Source organism: Sinocyclocheilus anshuiensis, unplaced genomic scaffold (assembly GCF_001515605.1).
Source record: "Sinocyclocheilus anshuiensis isolate Anshui unplaced genomic scaffold, SAMN03320099.WGS_v1.1 scaffold928, whole genome shotgun sequence".
Taxonomy (NCBI): Eukaryota; Metazoa; Chordata; class Actinopteri; order Cypriniformes; family Cyprinidae; genus Sinocyclocheilus; species Sinocyclocheilus anshuiensis.
This window is the reverse complement of record NW_015552531.1, coordinates 443,604-463,701: the sequence shown is the minus strand read 5'-3', so window position 1 is coordinate 463,701 and position 20,098 is coordinate 443,604. Positions and strand designations below refer to the sequence as shown.

Below are 20,098 nucleotides of genomic sequence, written 5' to 3'. Positions count from 1 at the left end.
TCGCATTATTTAATGAGTTATCGCATATCGCATTTTTCTTCAATATCTCACAGCCCTAGCCGCCATATTGAAGGGTCGTTCCAAACCGAAGTGTTCAAAACTGGCCACTTCAAAGGGCCCTTCGGGCTCCCATGATCCTTTGCGCAGATTCTTTGCATGATGACGGCACCTCCATGTGGGCACGTGATGATGACGCAGAAGGGCACTTCAAGAAACAGTTGTTTGGTCCCCTACACCCTTTATCCCTTCGAAGCTCTCACTCCGGAGGGTAAACCCTTTGAAGGGATTAGGGCATAGGGATGAGCCCTTCCGAATGGAACGCAGGGTGAGACGCAGGGTTGATCTTGAACAGGTCACATGACAACACTCGGAAGTTTCCAGTCTACGTCATCATAGGCTGATTAACATTCATGCGCTGAAACCAGTGTGAGGAATATTTAAGGTAATTTTTGAGACTCTTTGCCAGTATACTGACCGATAATGATCGCAATAGAAACCTCCTCACCTCCTCAGATGAACTCTGTTTCTGTGACACACTAATTTAGCCTAAATTTATATCAACTGAAAATGTTTAAGAACCGTGAATTCAGAACAAAATACGTACATATTTATTCATACTAACATTTATTTTACCTGGAAAAAAAGTTTTGTAAATAGTTGAGGGATTTTATATTAGGATGCACCTGACGTAGCTAAGTGTTTTGATATATTTTCTGTATTTTTGTCCTAACCAATTTTAACCTATATTATGAGCTTTCTCACAAAGAGAATATACGAAAACATACATGCCACATAACAATGATTTAATCACAGAGGTAGACTTTTTTACATGCACTATTATATCACGTTGAATGATCACAGATAATGAGCCTAATCACTAACAGTGTTTAATATTTGTGTCGCTCGTTGTGATGCATTTTTGCACGTGCGTTATGTCCTTAATTTGCAGCTTTCTAGTCCTTGGTTGCACATGATCAAGTTGGTCAAAGCAGGTATATGTTTCATGGTAACGTTTTATAAATTTATATGCCTTTTCATAGCTTGCATGGTGGATGCTGTGCTCATTGCAGCCTCACACGCATCTTCCCTGTTTCTCTGCAGATACATGGACTGAAAAGAATAGAAGGATGGTTTGTTTTTGTGTAAGGAGCTGGTGCGGTGCATGCCTGTCTTTGGCCGTGAGGTCATCCTTCCATCTCTTGGTGCAGCACTATGATTGTGGCATTGAACTCTGGCTCGTTTCAAAATGATCTCCTCACATCTGTGCTTCTCAAAGTGCATGTTCCTGCCCAAAGAACTGATATGTAAGTTGGATAATAAATAGGTGGATTTTGCAAGACAGCATGAATGTTTTGAAACCTTCAAGCCTGGTCTCACCAAGGAGCTTGGAAAGTTTGCGGAAAATTTTTTTCCATTCTTTTTCCTGTTGTTCTGGGGGATTTGTGGCACATATAAGGGACTTTGCAAGGCCACAGCATGCAGTGGACTTGGATAGCGATACACTTTCTTGCCCTGTTGACCTGGAAGATCAGAACGGTAAGTGGGTTGCAAGACAACTTTGGGTTGAAGTATGTCTGAAACATTTGGCCAGTGCGAGTCTGGATATAGATTCGCCACAGATCGGAAACCATCTTCAGGAATCGTCTCATTTGAGGAATGGGATTGAACTCCTCTATGCTCTTGCAATAAAATGGGTCAGCTCCTCTGAGTTTCCTCGCCCATGAAATATTGTCCCTCTCCGAGAGAGTTCTTATATTTTAAGGAGACCAAAGAGGTGGAGAGAGAGCTGATGGTATCGTCACAGTCAGAGGGGGCAAAAACATCCCCAAAGTCGCTGTCGCAAAAACCTGAGCTTGCCCTTGACTGACTTTCCATGTGCGAGTGAAGTTGTTGGTCATGCCAGCTTCTTTCTGTCAGGCAATGATGATGAAGCAGGTCTTCATATGAATGACTGGAACATGACCAAAGTCCTCTGGATTTTCTAGCCTCATGAACAGCCTCTTCAGAAAAACTGCGCCTGAGCTTTAGTCTGAACGAGTCTTTATCCACCCAGTAATTATGCTGTCCTTGCTGGATATTTGTTGACGTTGAATCTTCAGGATCTACTTTGGTTTTTCCTAGGGCAGTCTCCACCATTACTTTGTGTTTGACTCTCAGGACCTCCAACTCCAGGAGCCCTGCCAAAGTAGCACGAAATCGCTGTCTAATACATTTCCTCCCAGTGCTGGTCCATGGTGCCGCTTCATTCTCTTCTCTGTGCAGAGCATTAGATAACATCCTGGTAACAGGCTGAAGGCCCTAACCTCAGGCTGCCTTTCAAAGTGAAGGACTTTATAGCGAAGTCACCCATATCAATGCAAATGTATTTAATTCTAGACGTTTCTATTGCTCTACCTGTCTATTGATAAGATTTTCACTAACCTTTAACCTTAGGTGAAGAACATGTTAAAGATAAAACTTAATGCTATCGATGTGAGATTAAACTTCAAAAGTTAACGACGTTAAGATTTGGGAGATCAATATCACTGCCAGGGATAGCTTTGGCTCTGTTGTATATGTCAATGTGAGCATGAAAGCATTTCAGGTATTCATAGTTTAAAATAGTTTTAAAATCAAACTTTATTTAATATTTAAGGCAAGGCACCACAGATGAAAATGGTAAAAAAATAAAAAAAAAATCACCATAAAAGCTTTTACAGAGGGGATTTTGGATATCTAATTTTATCACTCCATAAATCATAAAATACTGTTAACAGCCAGAAAAAAAAATCAATATGTTTAGGAACAAAATGTTTGAATTATATATGAACAACCCCTGATCACCCCCTTGTGTCAGTATTTTGAACCACCTTTTGCTTTATTTACAGGCTTTAGTCTGTTGGGATATCTCTCTACTAAATTTGCACATCTAGACTTTGCAATATTTGCCCACTCTTCTTTGCAGAACTGCTCAAATTCAGTTAAATTTGATGGGGACCATTTGTAGACTGCAGTCTTCAAGTCATTCCACAGATTTTGTGGGGGTGATTATTTTCTAAAACCACTATGTATATATTATTATTATTGTATATATATTATATATCAAAAACAACATACTGATCTGTAAAAAAAAAAAAAAAGTGTTATGTATATAACATATAATGGGGTTACTGGGCATATTCACTTTATTTTATTTTTTAACAAACCAGCCTGTTGTCTTTGTTTTATATTTTTCTTCAACTGAAAGTTCAATCAATTACATTTGAATATGGCCTCTATAATCCTATTCTTAAAGATTAAAGTAGTTGGTTATTGCACCGTTTCCTGATGCTATTTAAAAAATGAAGAAACGAATGAGCTCTGTATTATTTAACTTCTAATAGTGTCTTCAGGAATTATTAAATGCTTTTAATAAAAAGATCTTAAATGTTTGATCATAACATTTACACAATTTCTAAAAAATCTTAACATTCATGACATTAAAAATATAAGGTACCATTTGAAAAAACTCAAATATACCCATGTTAATCTTCATAGCTAAGAAAGCAACTGCCTCATTTAATATTGCAAATAGTTGCATTGATTGTTACTACTGTAATGATTAACAGGTAGTTTCATCACTGCAAAATAATCTCTCTTAGACTCCACTGGCAGCAACATGTTTGTTAATGAATCTTAATTAACTCTCTTACCCTTGTTCCATCTTGATTATAAATCAACCCCATTACAAAGCATTTACTATCATTGAAAACATGACACTTAATTTCTGTGTGTATCTTTTTATTTACAAGCACATATCAAAATGTGTAATCCTGCATTTGAAGATGCGACAACTTCTGCAGGACCCTGATACACCCATTCATTCATCAGCATCAGATTCTTCATCATCTTGGCTGATCTGGAAGTAGCGCAGCTCATAGCTTTCCTTATCCGACGCCACCACCCTCAGCCAGTCTCGCAGGTTGTTCTTCTTCAGGTACTTCTTTGTGAGGTACTTAAGATACCTGAGGAACATGGGGTTTTTAGTAAATACACAAAGCCTATAAAAAGAACACTAATAATTTACAGCAGCCTGCTGATGAAACAAATCTCACCTTTTAGAGAACTGCTTCTCTGATGTGACGCTGATTTTGTTCTTCTGACGCACAATTTGCACTACATTTCCCAAGTTGCCTGTTTTGCCATTAACCTTCACCTTCTCTTTCAGAAAGGTTTCCTGTTAGTAATAAAACAGCATGACCACTAGGGAAGAGAACCCTAGGCATTTAACTAGGGAAGAGAGCCCTAGTTATGGCAGTGTTAGGGATGTGACTACCTGAACATAAAATGCAGAGTTAAAGGATACTTTATTTAAAAAAAACGAACGTTTTTTTTGGATCAGAAATTAATAGATTTAAAGCAGGGGTGTCAAACTCAGTTCCTGGAGGGCCGCAGCCCTGCAGAGTTTAGTTCCAACCCTGCTCCAACACACATACCATGTAGTTTTAAAATCGGTCTAAAGGATCTGATTAGCTGGATCAGGTGTGTTTAATTAGGGTTGGAGCTAAACCCTGCAGGGCTGCGGCCCTCTAGGAATTGAGTTTGACGGCCCTGATTTAAAGGAACTTAAATTGAATGTATAGATATTTCTGACAAGAACAAATAAAACATTCATTTGATTTCTAGCCAATGCAAACAGATTTTTTTTTATTTTTTTGATCTTATACCATGTCTGGAAATGAAATTCTCATAACATTTTCAGGCTTTCCATGCCCACAAGAACCCTGACCATGAATAGAAGCCATGTGTTTCTATAATCAAATATAGTTTTTTATACAACTTACAAAGTTGGCAGAGTCAAGGATCCCATCCTCCACTGGGTGAGTACAATCAAGGGTGAATTTCCAGGAAGCACCCTTTTTATTCCTTTTTACAACTTTGCATTTTGCATTGGCTAGAAATCAAATAAAACATTCATTTGATTTCTAGCCAATGCAAACAGATTTTTATTTTTTTTTTTTTATTTTTTTTGATCTTATACCATGTCTGGAAATGAAATTCTCATAACATTTTCAGGCTTTCCATGCCCACAAGAACCCTGACCATGAATAGAAGCCATGTGTTTCTATAATCAAATATAGTTTTTTATACAACTTACAAAGTTGGCAGAGTCAAGGATCCCATCCTCCACTGGGTGAGTACAATCAAGGGTGAATTTCCAGGAAGCACCCTTTTTATTCCTTTTTACAACAGTCTGCCTTTTCTAAAGAAACAAATATATATACATAAATACTCAATTAAGCATCTGCTTGTTCAGAGTAATACTTCACTCATAATTTGTATATCCTTATAAACTCATTACTCTTATGAAAACAAATGACCACAAAATGAAACGCACTACTGTAATACTCTCTCTCATAACGATAACCAAATAATGATAATGATAACCAATTGTAATGATAGTCAATTTGAATGGTTCGGTCATGCTAAAATGCTCATCCACGTGTCTCCCAGCAGTAAGTCAAACGAATTAGTTAATATATCATTCCATTTGCAGAAACTATCTTTAGGTAACATAGTACATATAAATGTAATACGTCTGATATTTTAATCACACAAAACAAAAACTAAAATGCATTTAACCATAAAAACCGTTCTCCGGGCGACACATACGGGTGCCATCTTGACGAGGCTGGCGTAAAAGAGGAAGTAGCGTATGTCCGCGCAAGAGTTCACAAAATGTTCTCGCATTTGATTGGCTGCCGGTTAGTGAGGATTCCTGAGGACTTTTTGGTCCGATTTGTGAATGAATCGTTATTTTGAATGAGTCGGATCTTTTGAATTAATCAGTTGAACGCAACATAACCGATCTGAACAATTCGTACTGAAGATTTGACTGACGGGGCGAAAAGTAAGTTACTTTAAAAACTAAATAGCAGAACGTTACAATAAAACGCATTGGAAATTTGATTGTTAGATTTTATCAAAACATACGAAACAGAATTTTCAGCCACGAGATTAAAATGAATTCAAATTATATTTAAATTATAAATGGATTTATGTTTCAGAATCAGAGCTGCAGAAACTAAACGCCCTAATTAATAATGTTTTAAATACTCTAACAACAACATGTACCCACATGTGAATCTATTATTGTGATATATGCCACGTTAGGTAAAAGTATATTATTATTATGTCTGATGTAAAAGAATCCGTTTTTTGAACCGGTTCTTTAAACCGAACTGATCTAAATAACCGATTCACGGAAATTGTTCGGTTTGGATGCAAAGTTATATTTGTACAATATTTAAAAAATGTATTATTGTATAAAAATTGTATGATATAGCATTTGTTTCAGCATGTAAATTAGAGCGTTTAAAGTTATGCATTTCAAATCCACATGACTTTTGTCACATTAACTTAATCAGTGATTTTATTTCAGGTTATATTTTGTGCAGTCTCTAGTATTGATTACATAGACCTGCTGCATGGCTCTTTAGTAATTAGTGTATATGGATGTAGCTGGCTTAACATTCAATTAACATGAAAATAACCACAAACAGGCTATTCAAACATTCACGTTTACACACTCAATAGAGTTAGAAGGGAGAGCCTGGGCTCTGCTTACCTACTAGGGAAGCATGACTCATCCTTACATCATTGTGCAGACATACCAAGACAAAACTGGGCGAGGCTTCAGCAAGCACATGGGCACAACCTGATTTGCCTCTTATTGGGCAGATTTCTACTCTTGTACAAATTTAAATAGGCACATATGCCTGTTTAAATACAATCTTCAGTTTAGTGTCGCTCAACTACACAACAGCAAAACTGGAAACTAATCCATTTTAATTGACACGAAGATATGACTCTACATTCAATTCACTTTGAAAAAGCACTCAGTTGGAGCCAGTTAGATGAAGTTTATGTTTGTATAGACTGCAGTGCCACATGTCTCCAATAATGAACTGCAATGCTTTCATTCAGTGTTGTCTGGGCACACAGCCACAAATAGGAAATGAGCGTTTGGCTCCACCCATGCAGACGATTTGGCAGCCAAATCCAACAAAACTTTGTCTTTCTTTCCCAGTTACTGTCCTCAATTATGTTCCATGTCATTTTGCCCACTTATTTAAGTTCTTTAATTTAACATTTAAAAGCATACAATAGATGTTAAAGAAACGTTTTCATACATGTATAATATAAAAATGTATACATTATTTTACTTTGTTAGATTCAGAACAAACACTGCTATGAACAACAAAATCACACCATCAAAATAGACACTTCCTATTTATATAATAATATGAGCACCTTTTTCCAAATCTAAAATTCTAACTTGATCAGACAAGTTACACTAGGTAATTTTTCCTGAATTTACGCAAGTAGGACATTCATTCACCATAGTCTGTGATAAATTCTCATGTGTTCAATTTTGCCAGATGAAAATCTGCTGTAACCATGAAGAACCACCTTTAACCAGCCTTCTGGATCTATTAAGTTTTTATTTTTTGCTCTCTCCAGTCAAGGTGACAAAGGCCTCGAGTAAACAAAGGAAGATTAGAACTCACAAAGATTTAGTCCTCAAGCTCATTCTGGAGCAGCACTGATAAGAGCCTACCTGGAGACAAATACAGGCTTCAACACTTTATTTAAGGTCATCAATGACAGCCAAAATCAAGCTGGCTGCTATTGTGTTACAGAGGTATTCGCACATGGCCATCACATCCTTTCCACTTCTGAACAATTAGAGACTGGCATTTAAGGGGACATTTTGCTGGAGTTTATTTCTCTGTCATAGCGGTATTACTTGAGAAGGTACTTTTAAAGTACTGCAGGTACAAGGAAGTGCCAACTACCAGTGTGCATCTCACTTTGGGGGGAGGGCATTCAATTGAGAAGAATTAACTATAGTGCCAGCATGGCATAGATCATGTAAGGAGAAAAAGTAAAAGTATGGCACCCAAAGAGGGAGAAGGAGGAAAAAAAAAAAAAGTTCAGTGTCAGTTGGGGGTTTCCTCTCTTCGCAACACCTTGCGTAAATCCTGCACACTAATTACTTAAGAAATTCAAGAATACAAGAAAGGATAAATGGATCCCATCATTTAACATTCAGGAATGTAAGTGGTAAAAACTTAAGGGGGGAAAAGGGGGAGGTTGAGGGGGTAAACACTGACATTATTAAACCTCTTACCCGAGAGAATGCCAACTGACCCGACAAGTCCAGCACAGTATTGGAAGGAGAAGAAAAAAGGAATACAATCACAACAAAAAATTTGAGGTTGCTTGTGAAGGCCATAGCTTTGGTGACAAATAAAAACAAAAAAACAAATGCAAGAGATTTGTTAAAGTGTAGCATGTTGCAGCCTGAGCAGCCCAGTCTCTCTTCCTATTTGGTCATGGGTTTGACAGCCACTGCAGATTCTTCGCCCATAGCTGAAAGCACAGTAACCTGCCAAACAAAGAAAACAATGAGTGGGTTACAATGACAAAAAGCAGCTAAAGTACTAAATGCATTCGTTCAAACAGGTGCACTTACCAACATCTCTTCACCAGCTGCAAATTTGCTTTCGATTTCTTTGCCCAGGTCACCTTCTGGCACACGCAAGTCCTCACGCACGTCACCATTGTCCATCATAAGAGAGAGGAACCCCTCGGTTATGTCAACCACCTAGGAGATAAAAATAATTTTAAAGAACAAGTGGAATAAACAGAATATCTAGCTAAAGTCAGAGACTAAAGTATTATGAAAAGCTAAAGTATCATCGCTTTATTGCCCTGGTGGAAAAGATTCTCCTTAGACAACCAATTAAGTTGAAAAAACCTCACTACGAAGTACAAGAAAATCAGCAAGACAAGCTGCAATGAACCAATAAGTTAACGTAAACTTTGTGTGTGTGTGTGTGTATATATATGTATATATATATATATATATATATATATATATATATATATTAGGTGTGTAGCATGCAAGTTACATAAAATGTATCTCTATACTATGTATAAATATTTTAAGTGCATAAATAACGTCATATAATTTATATTATATACAATATGAGATTGGGACATACTAAAATTAAAGCATAAATCAAAAGCAGAGCCCAAAAAGTCTAATTTTTCTCCAAATGCATAGCAAAACAATGATCATTTAAATTTCACCTTACCTAAAACAAGCAAATTTAATATTCAAGTTAATTAAAGTGACCAAAACATTGTTCAATGCAATCAGGAACAATAAAGCACCGTGACCTCTAAATCCTAAATAAACTGACAAAAGCCACCATGTTGGAGACTGTGCAAAGTTTGCCCTTATTATGCACAACTACCGGTCAGGAGAACTTTAGGGTAAATGAGGTACATGAACTCCCACAAGAAAGCTTAAATCTTGCATTTCACCAAGCCATGCACATCTCACCTGGTAGTCATTTCTTTTGGTGTTAGGCACGTCCATGTTGTGGGTGGAGGGGCAGATATCTTCATACTTCTTATTTGTGAAAATATCAATTCCAACCATGTGAACCTGCAAAGAAAGACTGGAGCACTTAACACCAATAACTAACACTAGGTGGTTAAAAACAGCCATGCAAAAGTAAGACAAAAATATTACCTTTGCATGACCATGCTTGCCAGTTTTAGAAGTGGACATTTCGACAATTTTGCAGGGACGACCCTTCAGCACCACGAATCCGTTCTTACGCAGGGCGCTGCACTGCATGGGGTAAGTGGTTGAAGCCCCGGCATCTCCGCTGGTGAAATCAAGATCTGGATCTGCCATGATGGGGATCTAAACAAGGGGCACTGGAGGGGGACATGTGGGGAATTAGTACGTTTTAACTGAATAAAAAAAAAAAGTCTCCATCACATAAGAATATCATGGTTAAGTCGCGTGCGAATGAGCGAAGTTTCCACTGTAGGAGTTAGATAAAATGATAAGATAAAATGCAGTTTACTATAAATCGATTCTTTTTTGTTTGCATTAGCACCCAAACCTGCCGCATCATGCGACCCTAATTCTACCACATTAACGGATCCGATCCAAATAAACGATCAAACGTCAGCTAACAGTTGTTTATGTTATCAAATGTGTGGTTAAAATACTTAACTAGCCTCAAATGTCACTTTACAGCCATTATTTTGCACTCAATTAACACAAAGACCACGCCGAACCAGGCCAGATGGACTCTCTTTGGGCTAGGTACGTAATGCTAATGCAAGTTATACCGCTTTAACCAGAAACACTCACTAAAAATAAAATAAACGGATTAACTCGTTAATTCTACGTCACTGTTCACAGAAAAAACGAACAGTAAACCGCGCGAAACGGGTCTAATGCGCGTGGCGCACGTCAACGTGGTTTCGCCGCTGATCAATGACTCGGCTAAGAGGCTAACGCCCCATTCTTCCGTATAACTAAATATCTGAAACACACAATATAACAACGACCACGACTGATAACTAGAACGTAACAAAGCGGAGGAAAAGGGTCTCGTGCGGTTTAGCCAAAGTTTCAAACGTGCCTCTTTTCAGTCAAGTCACTGCGCGCGGGGAAAGGCCTCCCGCGTGCGGCGCTGTGCAGTGCTTGCTCGCGGCCTGCAAACTAGAGAGCAGCTCCACAAGCCGCCTTAAAGAACCACCGCAACACGCTTTCTCAAGACGACCCGGTTACGTTCAACAGCAAGACACACGCTTTCAAGCCCGACAGCCTTTTAAAGACAACACCGAGACAGGAAAGGTCTGTGTAATTTTTCGTCACAATTCGAACACGCTTCATGCAGCACTTACTTCCAAGAAAAAAAAGGAACGTCAACACGCATGCGCGGCCAATTTTAATACGGCATCCGTACAGTGGGCGGGATTCCTCTTCTTCTGCGGACACTAAAGTGTGTGCTTAGTGCCTCACAGCGCTTAGGATCGTGATAGTGCCGCTTTCATTTCAAATTACATTTCAGACAGTATGTATATATCATAGGTATATACAGTGTTGGGGGTAACGCATTACAAGTAACGTGAGTTGATTTAAAAAGTAACGCAAAAGTAACGTAACGCATTACTTTCCATAAAAAGTAACTAAGAAACGTAATTAGTTACTTCTTTATGAAGTAACGCAATATTGTAATGCATTACTTTTAAAAGTAACTTTCCCCAACACTATATACACTACCAGCCAAAAAGTAAGAATAATTAAGTTCATGCTTGCAAAATGATTTCTGAAGAGTCATGAGTGACACTGAATACTGGAGTAATGGCTGCTGAAAATTCAGCTTTGCCATCACAAAAAATAAATAACATTTTAAAATATATTAAAATAGAACAGTTATTTAAAATTGTAATAATATTTCACAATATTAATGTTTTAAATAAATGTAGCCTTGGTACAGACTTCTTTCAAAAACGTATTCCAAACTTTTGGCTGACGAGAGAGAAAGAGAGAGGCAAATTTTGTAGGCTATTTCAATCAAGTAATAAAAAATATACAATATAATAATATAACAGAAATTATATGCTCCATAAATGAGTCAAAACTGCAGTTACACAACGGCTTTCGAGCAGTGGTCTTGTTTTGGATTCAAACAACTAGTTAAAAAATGTCAATTCGGTATAAATTTTGTGAATTCTGACCTTTAAAACGAACATTTTAAAGATTACACTCATTAAAAGACTTGTATAACACAAACATCCAAAATGCATATGACAAAACACAATATATGCATTATTATTATTATAAAAATATACAATCTATTTTATATTTTATATATAATTTCATTTATAATTATTTATTATTATAAAAGAATATTACATAAATTATTATAAAAATAAAGTATAACAGCACACATGGTCTGGTTCGATGTGTCAGTTTATTTTTTTTTTAAAGCAAAGAAACTGACTGTTTTAGGTGACAAGTGAACACAATGGGTGAGTTTCCAAAATCTAAAATATTTCCATTTATCCATTTCACATTCTTCTCATTCAGAAACGCTTGACTCCATCTGAATAAGATCAAAAACTAGAGTTTCAGTCAAAGTAGAAAAGGGTCTAACATGAAGATTGACAAAATCAGTTATGCTCATTATTGCTAATAACTTTTCTAGACTGATCCACCAACCTGCTTTGCCATCACATTTGATATGCAGTCTTCTCTCGGTGATGTTCCTCTTTAAACATAAACACACTGAATATTGATTAACAAGACTAGAATAGATCCACAAACAACCCTATAATATTACTTTTTTTTTTTGCAGTTATCAGGGGTGAATTTAATTTATAAGGAAAGAGCACTGAACAATACTGCATTAAAATAAGAAAACAAACCAACAACATATAATAATAAAAAACAAGTTAAATAAAGCACTCATATTAAAACATCTCTGACATTATAATATAGATTTCATAGTTCTTTCAAACTAATCAATACAGCTAAAATAATCAATCCCCTAAAAAATAAACAGCAATAATACTGCTGCTTTCTAAATACAATGAGATACCAGCATTAAAGCACTGTACAAAACAATAAATAAAATGGATCAGAATATCAAGAAAACTGGGTTGTAAAAAGTTTTACGACCATAAAATATTAGGTTTAGAAGATTCAGCTTTTTTGTAGATGACACAAAAGGGATTTGAGTGACTTTGTTGTTTGTTTGATTTATAATATGTAATAAATTGTAAGCAATAAAATGTAACACCAACTACAAGGACTAGGCTCAAATTAGATGAGACCACCATCTCTTAAAAGTCCAGGCTACATTTAAAGTTTGGAACAAAACTCTAGTTTAATAGCCTTAAAAATCTATTTATAAAATACTACAGCCTCCATATTTTGTGAACAAAACATGATATGCCCAGTTTCAGCTTCAAATGTCTATTACAGAAGGCTTGTAATCTTGAAACCTCACAATTTCTCATTTTAGTGTCAGAATGCCTGTATTATGTCTATAACTGGTGGTTTTACAGGCTTAAAAAATACAAATTAAAAATGGTATGTTTAAATCACACACAACAAAAAAAATAACATGCAGCCAATATCCAGAATGCTCGGTTGTGCTATAAATCTCAAAGTTTAATACACGAAAAATAAGAGAAATACAGAAATAAAACAACTCACTCGGCCTGAATATAAAGGATGTACTTACAGTATTAATGTCCATATTAAGAAAGAAAATGAGGTCAAGCACACATCAAAAGACTTTCCACCACTGAAGGTGGTGCATGAGAGATGAAGAAATCAACCGACCTCACAATTGTGTTGATAAAATGAATGGGAAGACCAAATAAGTACTTCACACCTGCACACACACACACACACACACAAATCCACTCAGTTCAGTTTGATGGACAAAAACATGAAGTCTCAAAAGATCCTAGTTGTGTCAGGTGAATTTCACACTCTTCCGCATCATTTGGAAGGCCTTCAAGTCTATTAATGGGCGATTCTGCAGTTCGAGGCATTTTTTAGTATGTGTAATCCTAAAAATGCAACGTCATTGAACTGTTTAATATAAATTACAATATATATACGATATTTTTGAAACTTTCAAGTAGATTTTGAAATAAAGTGAATAAAGTTGTGTGCTTGTTCTAAATGCAACGTCATTGAACTGTTTAATATAAATTACAATATATATATGATATTTTTGAAACTTTCAAGTAGATTTTGAAATAAAGTGAATAAAGTTGTGTGCTTGTTCTAAAAAAAAAAAATCACAATAATCTAATGTAAAAATCTTTAAATTAATTGATAATATACGATTCTTGGCATGGCGGTGATGACAGTAGTACTGGATTTAAAAAAGTTATAAAAATGAAATACTGAAAAGTTGCCCTAATTGAAGAATCACCCTAATATGAAGTGTATGCTTGATTTGGCTGTTTTACAACACACAGCACCAAGATTTTTTATTTATTTATTTATTTATTTTTTAAATCGTCCATTTGTGAATATTTCTGTCTGGCACTCCACACTCAAATCACCTCTCAGTCTACATGGAATGACACCCCTCCACTGTGTCACTTACAAAGGTTTGATTTATGGCATCAATAATCATTATCCACATAGAAAACTGAACCGGTCCAGGTGAACAGAAACGAGGTAGCCTAAAAGGAAGCTCTACTCACAAAACACTACCTTGCGTTCACTGATTCATGTGATTCACACAGAGGAGGAGGTGGATCTTACAGAACCACAAACAGCATCACACATTTCTGTCACACCCTCACAGTTCCTATGCATTAGAATCGGAGGCGGGACTCTTTTCCAAAACGGAAGTGGATATTTACAGAAGGTGGTCGTGAACGTCCCTCTAGAAACAGTTGGCGAGGAGAGGTGAACAATCGACTCACCAGGCTCAATTCCCTTTCCCTTTATTGCACTTTACTGAAAGTCAAGAGAAAACAAACTAAAAAAATACAAAACTGCAGCACATCCTAATAACACGTGTTACTCCTGATATGAAAACAACTGAGATTGCTGGTTGATGTTAATGGTAACATTTCTACTTTTTTGTATCGTTGGTGGAAAGCATTATATTTCATCATTCATTCACATACACACACTCTTACAAAGAAACTGTGATGCTCTAAACAGAATCTTAACATATTTTTTTATGTTTCAGTAGAAAGCTCTGTAGTATTTACCAATCAGTTGAAGTATTCAGACTGTTTCTTAGCACTGTGATAAAGCATTCAAGAATCATCTCTGCAGACCAGCTTCACCCTCAAATGTTCTCATAGGGCCAGTAAAAACAGTTAAAGGAAAAAAAATTCTCAACTTACTGTCTTTTTTGTCTAAAACTTTTTTGTCAATGTCCAGGCTGTTATTTGTGACCAGAGTTGTCAAGTAGGATTTTCAACAACTTTTTTGAGCCTGTTCCTCACACAAAACATCATATGGCTTCAGAAACTAGAAATATAGTGCACGCTGACAACTTTTATGTTTTGGAGCTTGACAGCTTCTGGTCACCTTTTACTCTCATTGTATGTAAGAGAGCAGCTCGAACACTCTGCTAAATGTCTCTTTTTGTGTGTAACTGAGGAATGAAAGTCATACAGTTTTGGAACATCATGAGGGTGAGTATATGAGAAAAGAATTTTAATTTTAGAGTGAACTATCCCTTTAATTGCCAAAATACCCATAACATAAGTTGTAAAGACAATGGAAATGAATGGAAAAAGGTCTGATCTATAGCACCATCTCCCTGAGCACAAGGAAAACAGTGCCAAACCACACGTTCCAAATGTGAATACTATAGAGCTTTGGGCTAAAACTAGGAATGCACAGTATGAATATTCAGGATAATTTATATTTTCCATTATACGTCCATATCAGCAGGCATCAATTTCCATCCAAAAAAGTAGCATTTCCTTTTCCTTACAGAAATATGCATAAACATCAATATATTATGGACTTAAAAAATAAAAACAAGCAGCTTTGCGAATTCATATTTAAGGCATTCTGTGGACAGCCCAAAGTGTGTCTGCTCCAACGTAATGTGGCGAAGTATCATACAAGTCTTAAATATCAGACATTCGAGTGATATCCACATGACACAAACATTTGTGTGCATTCCAAGCTGAAACATAAAAAAGAAATGACGTTGATCACACAAACCAGCCTCAATGGATTCATCCCACAAGGGAGGTTTACTGACGTTCAGCGCAACCGTGATAACTTATTGTCAAAAAGTGTCTTAACAGTACAAATATTCACTCTACTCTGTGGGTCTTATTCCCCAAATTTCCAGTCTTGACCTCCAGAAGAATCTAGATACAGATTTTTAACGACAAAAACACCAGAACCCCACGCATGTTAATGAAAGAGCCATAAAAAATAATGCAGACCAGTTGTTCTTCTCCGGCGCCCCTTTTTTGGTTGGTGGGGATGTGCGGATTTTAGGTTTGTCTTTGACTCTTTTGAGAAGGTCCCAGCAAGGTTTGGTCTTTTTGCAGTCTGCCAGATTATCCAGCGCACCTGGATTTTCCCGTCTTTCCTTTTTTCACACTTTTCAATAAAGTAGAAAAGGTCCACAGATACAATGCACGGATGGGCGGGGATGAATTACCAATTCATCATGGAGTTTCTGTTCAAGGTCATGAAGAAAACTTGGCTGCTGCCTCCGGATCTGACTGAGGCAAAGAACACCTGCAAAAAAGAAGAGTCCACATGGAGGAATGGACGTTATTATATTGCCTATTATTCACATTTAAAGGACCAAACTGTTACAATCTAGTGCCTTAGGTGACTGACTACATTCTATTTCCATTAAGGCTTACATTCAGATATTTTATTTTTATTTTGGTATTTTTACCAAGGCAATATTTCTCATTTTCATTTTTTTAACTTGATGTACTATAATATCTCTAATAAAATGATAAGAAAAAAAAGTTTAAAAATTACAAAAAAAACAAAACTTTAAAATCAAAATCAAGTGGAAAATATAAAAATAAGAACTCATTTGAAATATGAATAAAACTATAATAGAATATCAGATACTATAACAGCTAACAAATGTCATGGTAGTATAAAAATCAAGAAAAACTTAACACACTTTCCTTCAATTTTCTTATATTTGATTTTAAATGTTGATTATATGATTACATTATGTGAATATACATATCTTGATCATTATTTTCAAAAAAAGTGAAGCAGTCAAGGTAAAAAAAAAAAAAGGATTCAAAGATTTTTGAATACTGAATATTATATATAAATAAAAACAAATATAATGTCTAGAAGTGTTTACATTTTAAATATTGCTAACTGTACTAAAAATGAGAGAAAAAGTAAAATTAATAAAATAATGAATAAATGATAAATAAATTAATAAATCAAGACAAACAAAATGAGCGTCATGTTACTGGCCCATAAAGACTCACATAATTTAAAGGTGAAGTGTTCAAATTTGAAATATTGTTAATTGTACCAAAAAATAAATAAATAATTTAAAAAATTCATAAACCTGGAAAAACAAAAAAAGACTAGCATAATTTAAAGATGAAGTGTTTTAATTTTGAAACATTGTTAACTACCAAAAAATGAGAGAAAAAAAAATTATATTAAGTTCATGCATGGGCAAGTTGTATCATCGTGGTAACGTACTTTATCGTTTCTTTCCGAAAGGAACTTCAGTCGCTGTGCTCGCTTGTGCATGAAAACTCCGTCGAGGTGTCCCGTTTCCACGGAGCGGATCTCAATGGCTTTCTCTCCCCAGCCCATGATCTGGCTGGAGTGGATGTAGGCTGCAGAAGGGGAGGGGGAAGCGAATATATACAAAAGACAAAAGAAACATATGACAGGAGAGCGCTGACACCAAATGCAGTATATCATCAGAACACCCCGTTCCTCAACGACTTCTGACGTCCAACAGCAACTCCAAACTAGCCCAGATCCAATGAAAACAAGCCTGCCAAAGCCACCCCACACCAGGAGGTCATTATTGCAGCAGTTTCTGAGCATCACAAATTCAAATCAGGATTGAAGTACCAGTGGTTATGGTTATTATTAGTCAAAGATCCTTTTGCCATCAAGTACAAGGAACTAGCATCCAAATCCAGAGTTCTTTGGATACTCATGAACTAACATGAAGTTTCTCCGAGGACTTTCTGTGGCTGATTTAGAGACCTTCATAGAGATAATAATGATCTGGTTGTTTTGACTTCCTTTTTCTGCTGATATCTTGTGTAGAAAATGCATGAGTTATGAATTTTACTTTGTTATGAGTGCAGAATCACTGAAGAGTTGAACATAATTTGGCTGAAACATTCATTTGTTTAGAACTGAGGGTGTGGGCGGCTGCTGGTCTACATCTGAACCCTCAGTATCAGCCAACAAAAGACATCTAAATCATAACATGAACATTCTTCACGGTTGAGAGATGAAAACACATATACAAACAAACATTAAAGCTGGAAATTAATTTTAGAGACATATGCATGATTGTAGTAAAGCAAGAGTTGGAAGACACCAAAATTTACATCTAAAAAGACAACAAGAATTACACTGAAACTGATGATGGTCTCTTTGTCCTGGTTAAATGTAAAAAAATTTAATATGTTGGATAGAAAGTTTTAGTTTTGGGTAAATCTAATGAAAACAGGTCACATTTCACCCCAAAATCAAGAGAAAACATTGGAAATTATATTTTTGCATGAAGAAAAATCAAGTATATTTTAGGACCAAGATTTTTTGTATTGTGATTCTTGTGAAAGTATTTTTGATGATGATTAAACACATCTGTCCATTTGCATAAGGACATGAGAATGCAAAAAAATCTTAAGGATCCTAAAAATGGGCTCTAATAAGTTTCTTCAATCAGAATAAATTGAAACAAATTGAATAGAAAAAAAAAATAGTTTTAAGTAAATCTCAAGAATACCGGTCACATTCCACCCCAAAATCAAGAGCAAAAAATAATTGTTTTGCATGGGAAAAAACAAGCATATCTTAGGACCAAGATTTATTTGCATTGTGAAACCTTTTTAAATGACAATTAAACACATTTTCTATTTGCATATGCATATTCAAATGAGAATAGCAAAACACTGTAATGTCCTAAAACTGCCTCTAATGATTTTCTTAAAGCAAAGTCAATTTAAATATATTGACTGGAAAACATTTAGTTTTGTGTAAATCTCAAGAAACAGATCACTTTTCAAATTAAAATCAAAAGGAAGAAATAAGAAATTATTTCTGCATGAAAATCAAGCCAATTTTTTTTTTTATTAAACACATTTTTTTCAATTTGCATATGTAAATGATAATAGCTAAACACGGTCCTAAAATGGGCTTAAAATGTTCTTTATTCTGATATTAAGGTGGAATATGACCCAGACATGTTTTGTGAGATTCACCCAAGTATGAAGTATCAAATCTTGGCCATTTCTTGGGCTTTTGCTCAGAAAGGAAATCAGTTAAAGGTTATTAATAACAAAGACTTATACTGGGTAAACAAAACAGTACACAAGATGTGCTAGACATACAGACAAACATTTCACTCTGTGTCAGGGTTTAGTCTAGGTGGGCCGGGATGGGGTGCAGTGGGGCAGCACAGGGCAGATTACATGGGCAGAAAAGCGCTAAATAGTCTAGTTAAATGAGGGGCAGAAAAGACAGAAGAGTAATGAGTGGACAAAGACATGCGTGTTTGTGTGAGAGGACTGATTCAGATTCTGAGGGGTGTCGGGGACATGTCAGGTGCTCTCAGACTGCCATCAGGGCTCTAGAAGGAGAACAGGAGCGTTTTGTGTGAAATAATCAACCAAAACCTACCAACAGAGGTGGGCATCTCTCCCCACTGGAGCACCACGTCTTTAGTGATTCTGCCGTATGTGTTCACATAGACTCCCTCATCTTCATAACACAGAAGCATCTCCATGCCGTCGGTCTTGGGTAGCACCACAATGGCGTGAGCGGTAACACTGCCCTGAATCTGGGAAGGGAGGGGTGGGCGCAGATGAGCCTTGGGGTGACAAAAACGAGCCGTAGTGCAAAACATTCCCCACTAGGTGACGCTCTCCCCCCTCCCCCGGGCGGCCCTGTCAGTCATGTCTCGTGCTGTGGGTGGCCAGAGCTTCTCCCTTCGAGAAACTGCTGCAACAATCGAGACTCCTGCCCTCCGCTTGACCGCACGATGCCTGAGCCCAAAAGCGCCCTGCTAACGGGCTACCATGGGGCATTGGAACGGTTTGGCTGCTTTGGTTCGTGTACGTGTTTGGTTTGTCAAAGGTCGGAGATCGGGGACATGTTTTCTTCTTACAGTAGAGATACTTTTCTATCACACTTGAACAATAATGTCAGTTACGGGCAGCGTAATGAACTTCAAAACCATTCATCTGCACACAGAACATTCATACGTGTTGCTCTAAACTGTGTAATCAGGGTCCAAAATTAACATTCTGTTTTTTTTTTTCATTTAAGACCATGAAACTGAATTTTGAATTGTTTTTATTACTAATATATATATTCATTATTATTAATTACATTTATTTATTCTTATTTATATTTAAAATAAATATTGTATAAAGAAAAACAGCTTTTGTCATTGTGGCAGCATCGTATACAAAAGCACATCATGTTTGAGTTTTCCTACACAACACTTTAAAAGTTTGGAATAATACGATTTTTTAATGTTTTTTTTTTTTTTTTTTTAAA

The 20,098-nt window shown here is 36.3% G+C and overlaps 3 protein-coding genes and 1 long non-coding RNA gene across 8 annotated transcripts in view; 1 reads left to right on the top strand and 3 right to left on the bottom strand.

Moving 5' to 3' along the window:
* Positions 1-384: 384 nt before the first annotated feature.
* On the top strand, positions 385-1,364 carry LOC107663658 (uncharacterized). The gene is made up of 3 exons (XR_001631364.1): positions 385-442; positions 950-992; positions 1,102-1,364. It is a non-coding gene; the product is annotated as an uncharacterized LOC107663658 (long non-coding RNA).
* Positions 1,365-3,742: 2,378 nt separating this feature from the next.
* Positions 3,743-5,693, bottom strand: rpl22l1 (ribosomal protein L22-like 1). Of its 4 annotated transcripts, none has more exons than XM_016453896.1 (5): positions 5,632-5,655; positions 5,188-5,221; positions 4,803-4,873; positions 4,074-4,195; positions 3,743-3,983 (listed from the first exon to the last, which is right to left on the bottom strand). In XM_016453896.1, the coding sequence occupies exons 1-5, from the start codon at positions 5,638-5,640 to the stop codon at positions 3,839-3,841; spliced, it is 381 nt and encodes a 126-aa protein (XP_016309382.1). In that variant the 5' UTR covers positions 5,641-5,655; the 3' UTR covers positions 3,743-3,838. The 4 variants fall into 4 exon arrangements, with proteins under 4 accessions (XP_016309382.1, XP_016309383.1, XP_016309381.1 ...); XM_016453897.1 differs by lacking the exon at positions 5,632-5,655 and adding an exon at positions 5,602-5,606; XM_016453895.1 differs by lacking the exon at positions 4,803-4,873 and having other exon boundaries at positions 5,117-5,221; positions 5,632-5,693.
* Positions 5,694-7,443: 1,750 nt separating this feature from the next.
* LOC107663656 (eukaryotic translation initiation factor 5A-1) lies at positions 7,444-10,833 on the bottom strand. Of its 2 annotated transcripts, none has more exons than XM_016453899.1 (5): positions 10,741-10,833; positions 9,566-9,756; positions 9,374-9,478; positions 8,498-8,629; positions 7,444-8,410 (listed from the first exon to the last, which is right to left on the bottom strand). In XM_016453899.1, exons 2-5 carry the CDS (start codon positions 9,731-9,733, stop codon positions 8,348-8,350), a joined length of 468 nt encoding a protein of 155 aa, XP_016309385.1. In that variant the 5' UTR covers positions 9,734-9,756; positions 10,741-10,833; the 3' UTR covers positions 7,444-8,347. The 2 variants fall into 2 exon arrangements, with proteins under 2 accessions (XP_016309385.1, XP_016309384.1); XM_016453898.1 differs by lacking the exon at positions 10,741-10,833 and adding an exon at positions 10,476-10,734.
* Positions 10,834-13,547: 2,714 nt separating this feature from the next.
* Positions 13,548-20,098, bottom strand: part of tnikb (TRAF2 and NCK interacting kinase b) — a 62,711-nt gene continuing 56,160 nt past the window's right edge. The window contains exons 33-35 of the mRNA XM_016453900.1: positions 19,217-19,376; positions 17,048-17,187; positions 13,548-16,093 (exon numbers count right to left, since the gene is read on the bottom strand). Coding sequence (XP_016309386.1) covers positions 16,010-16,093; positions 17,048-17,187; positions 19,217-19,376 — 384 coding nt within the window. The 3' untranslated portion in view covers positions 13,548-16,009. The remainder of the gene's footprint in view (positions 16,094-17,047; positions 17,188-19,216; positions 19,377-20,098) is intronic.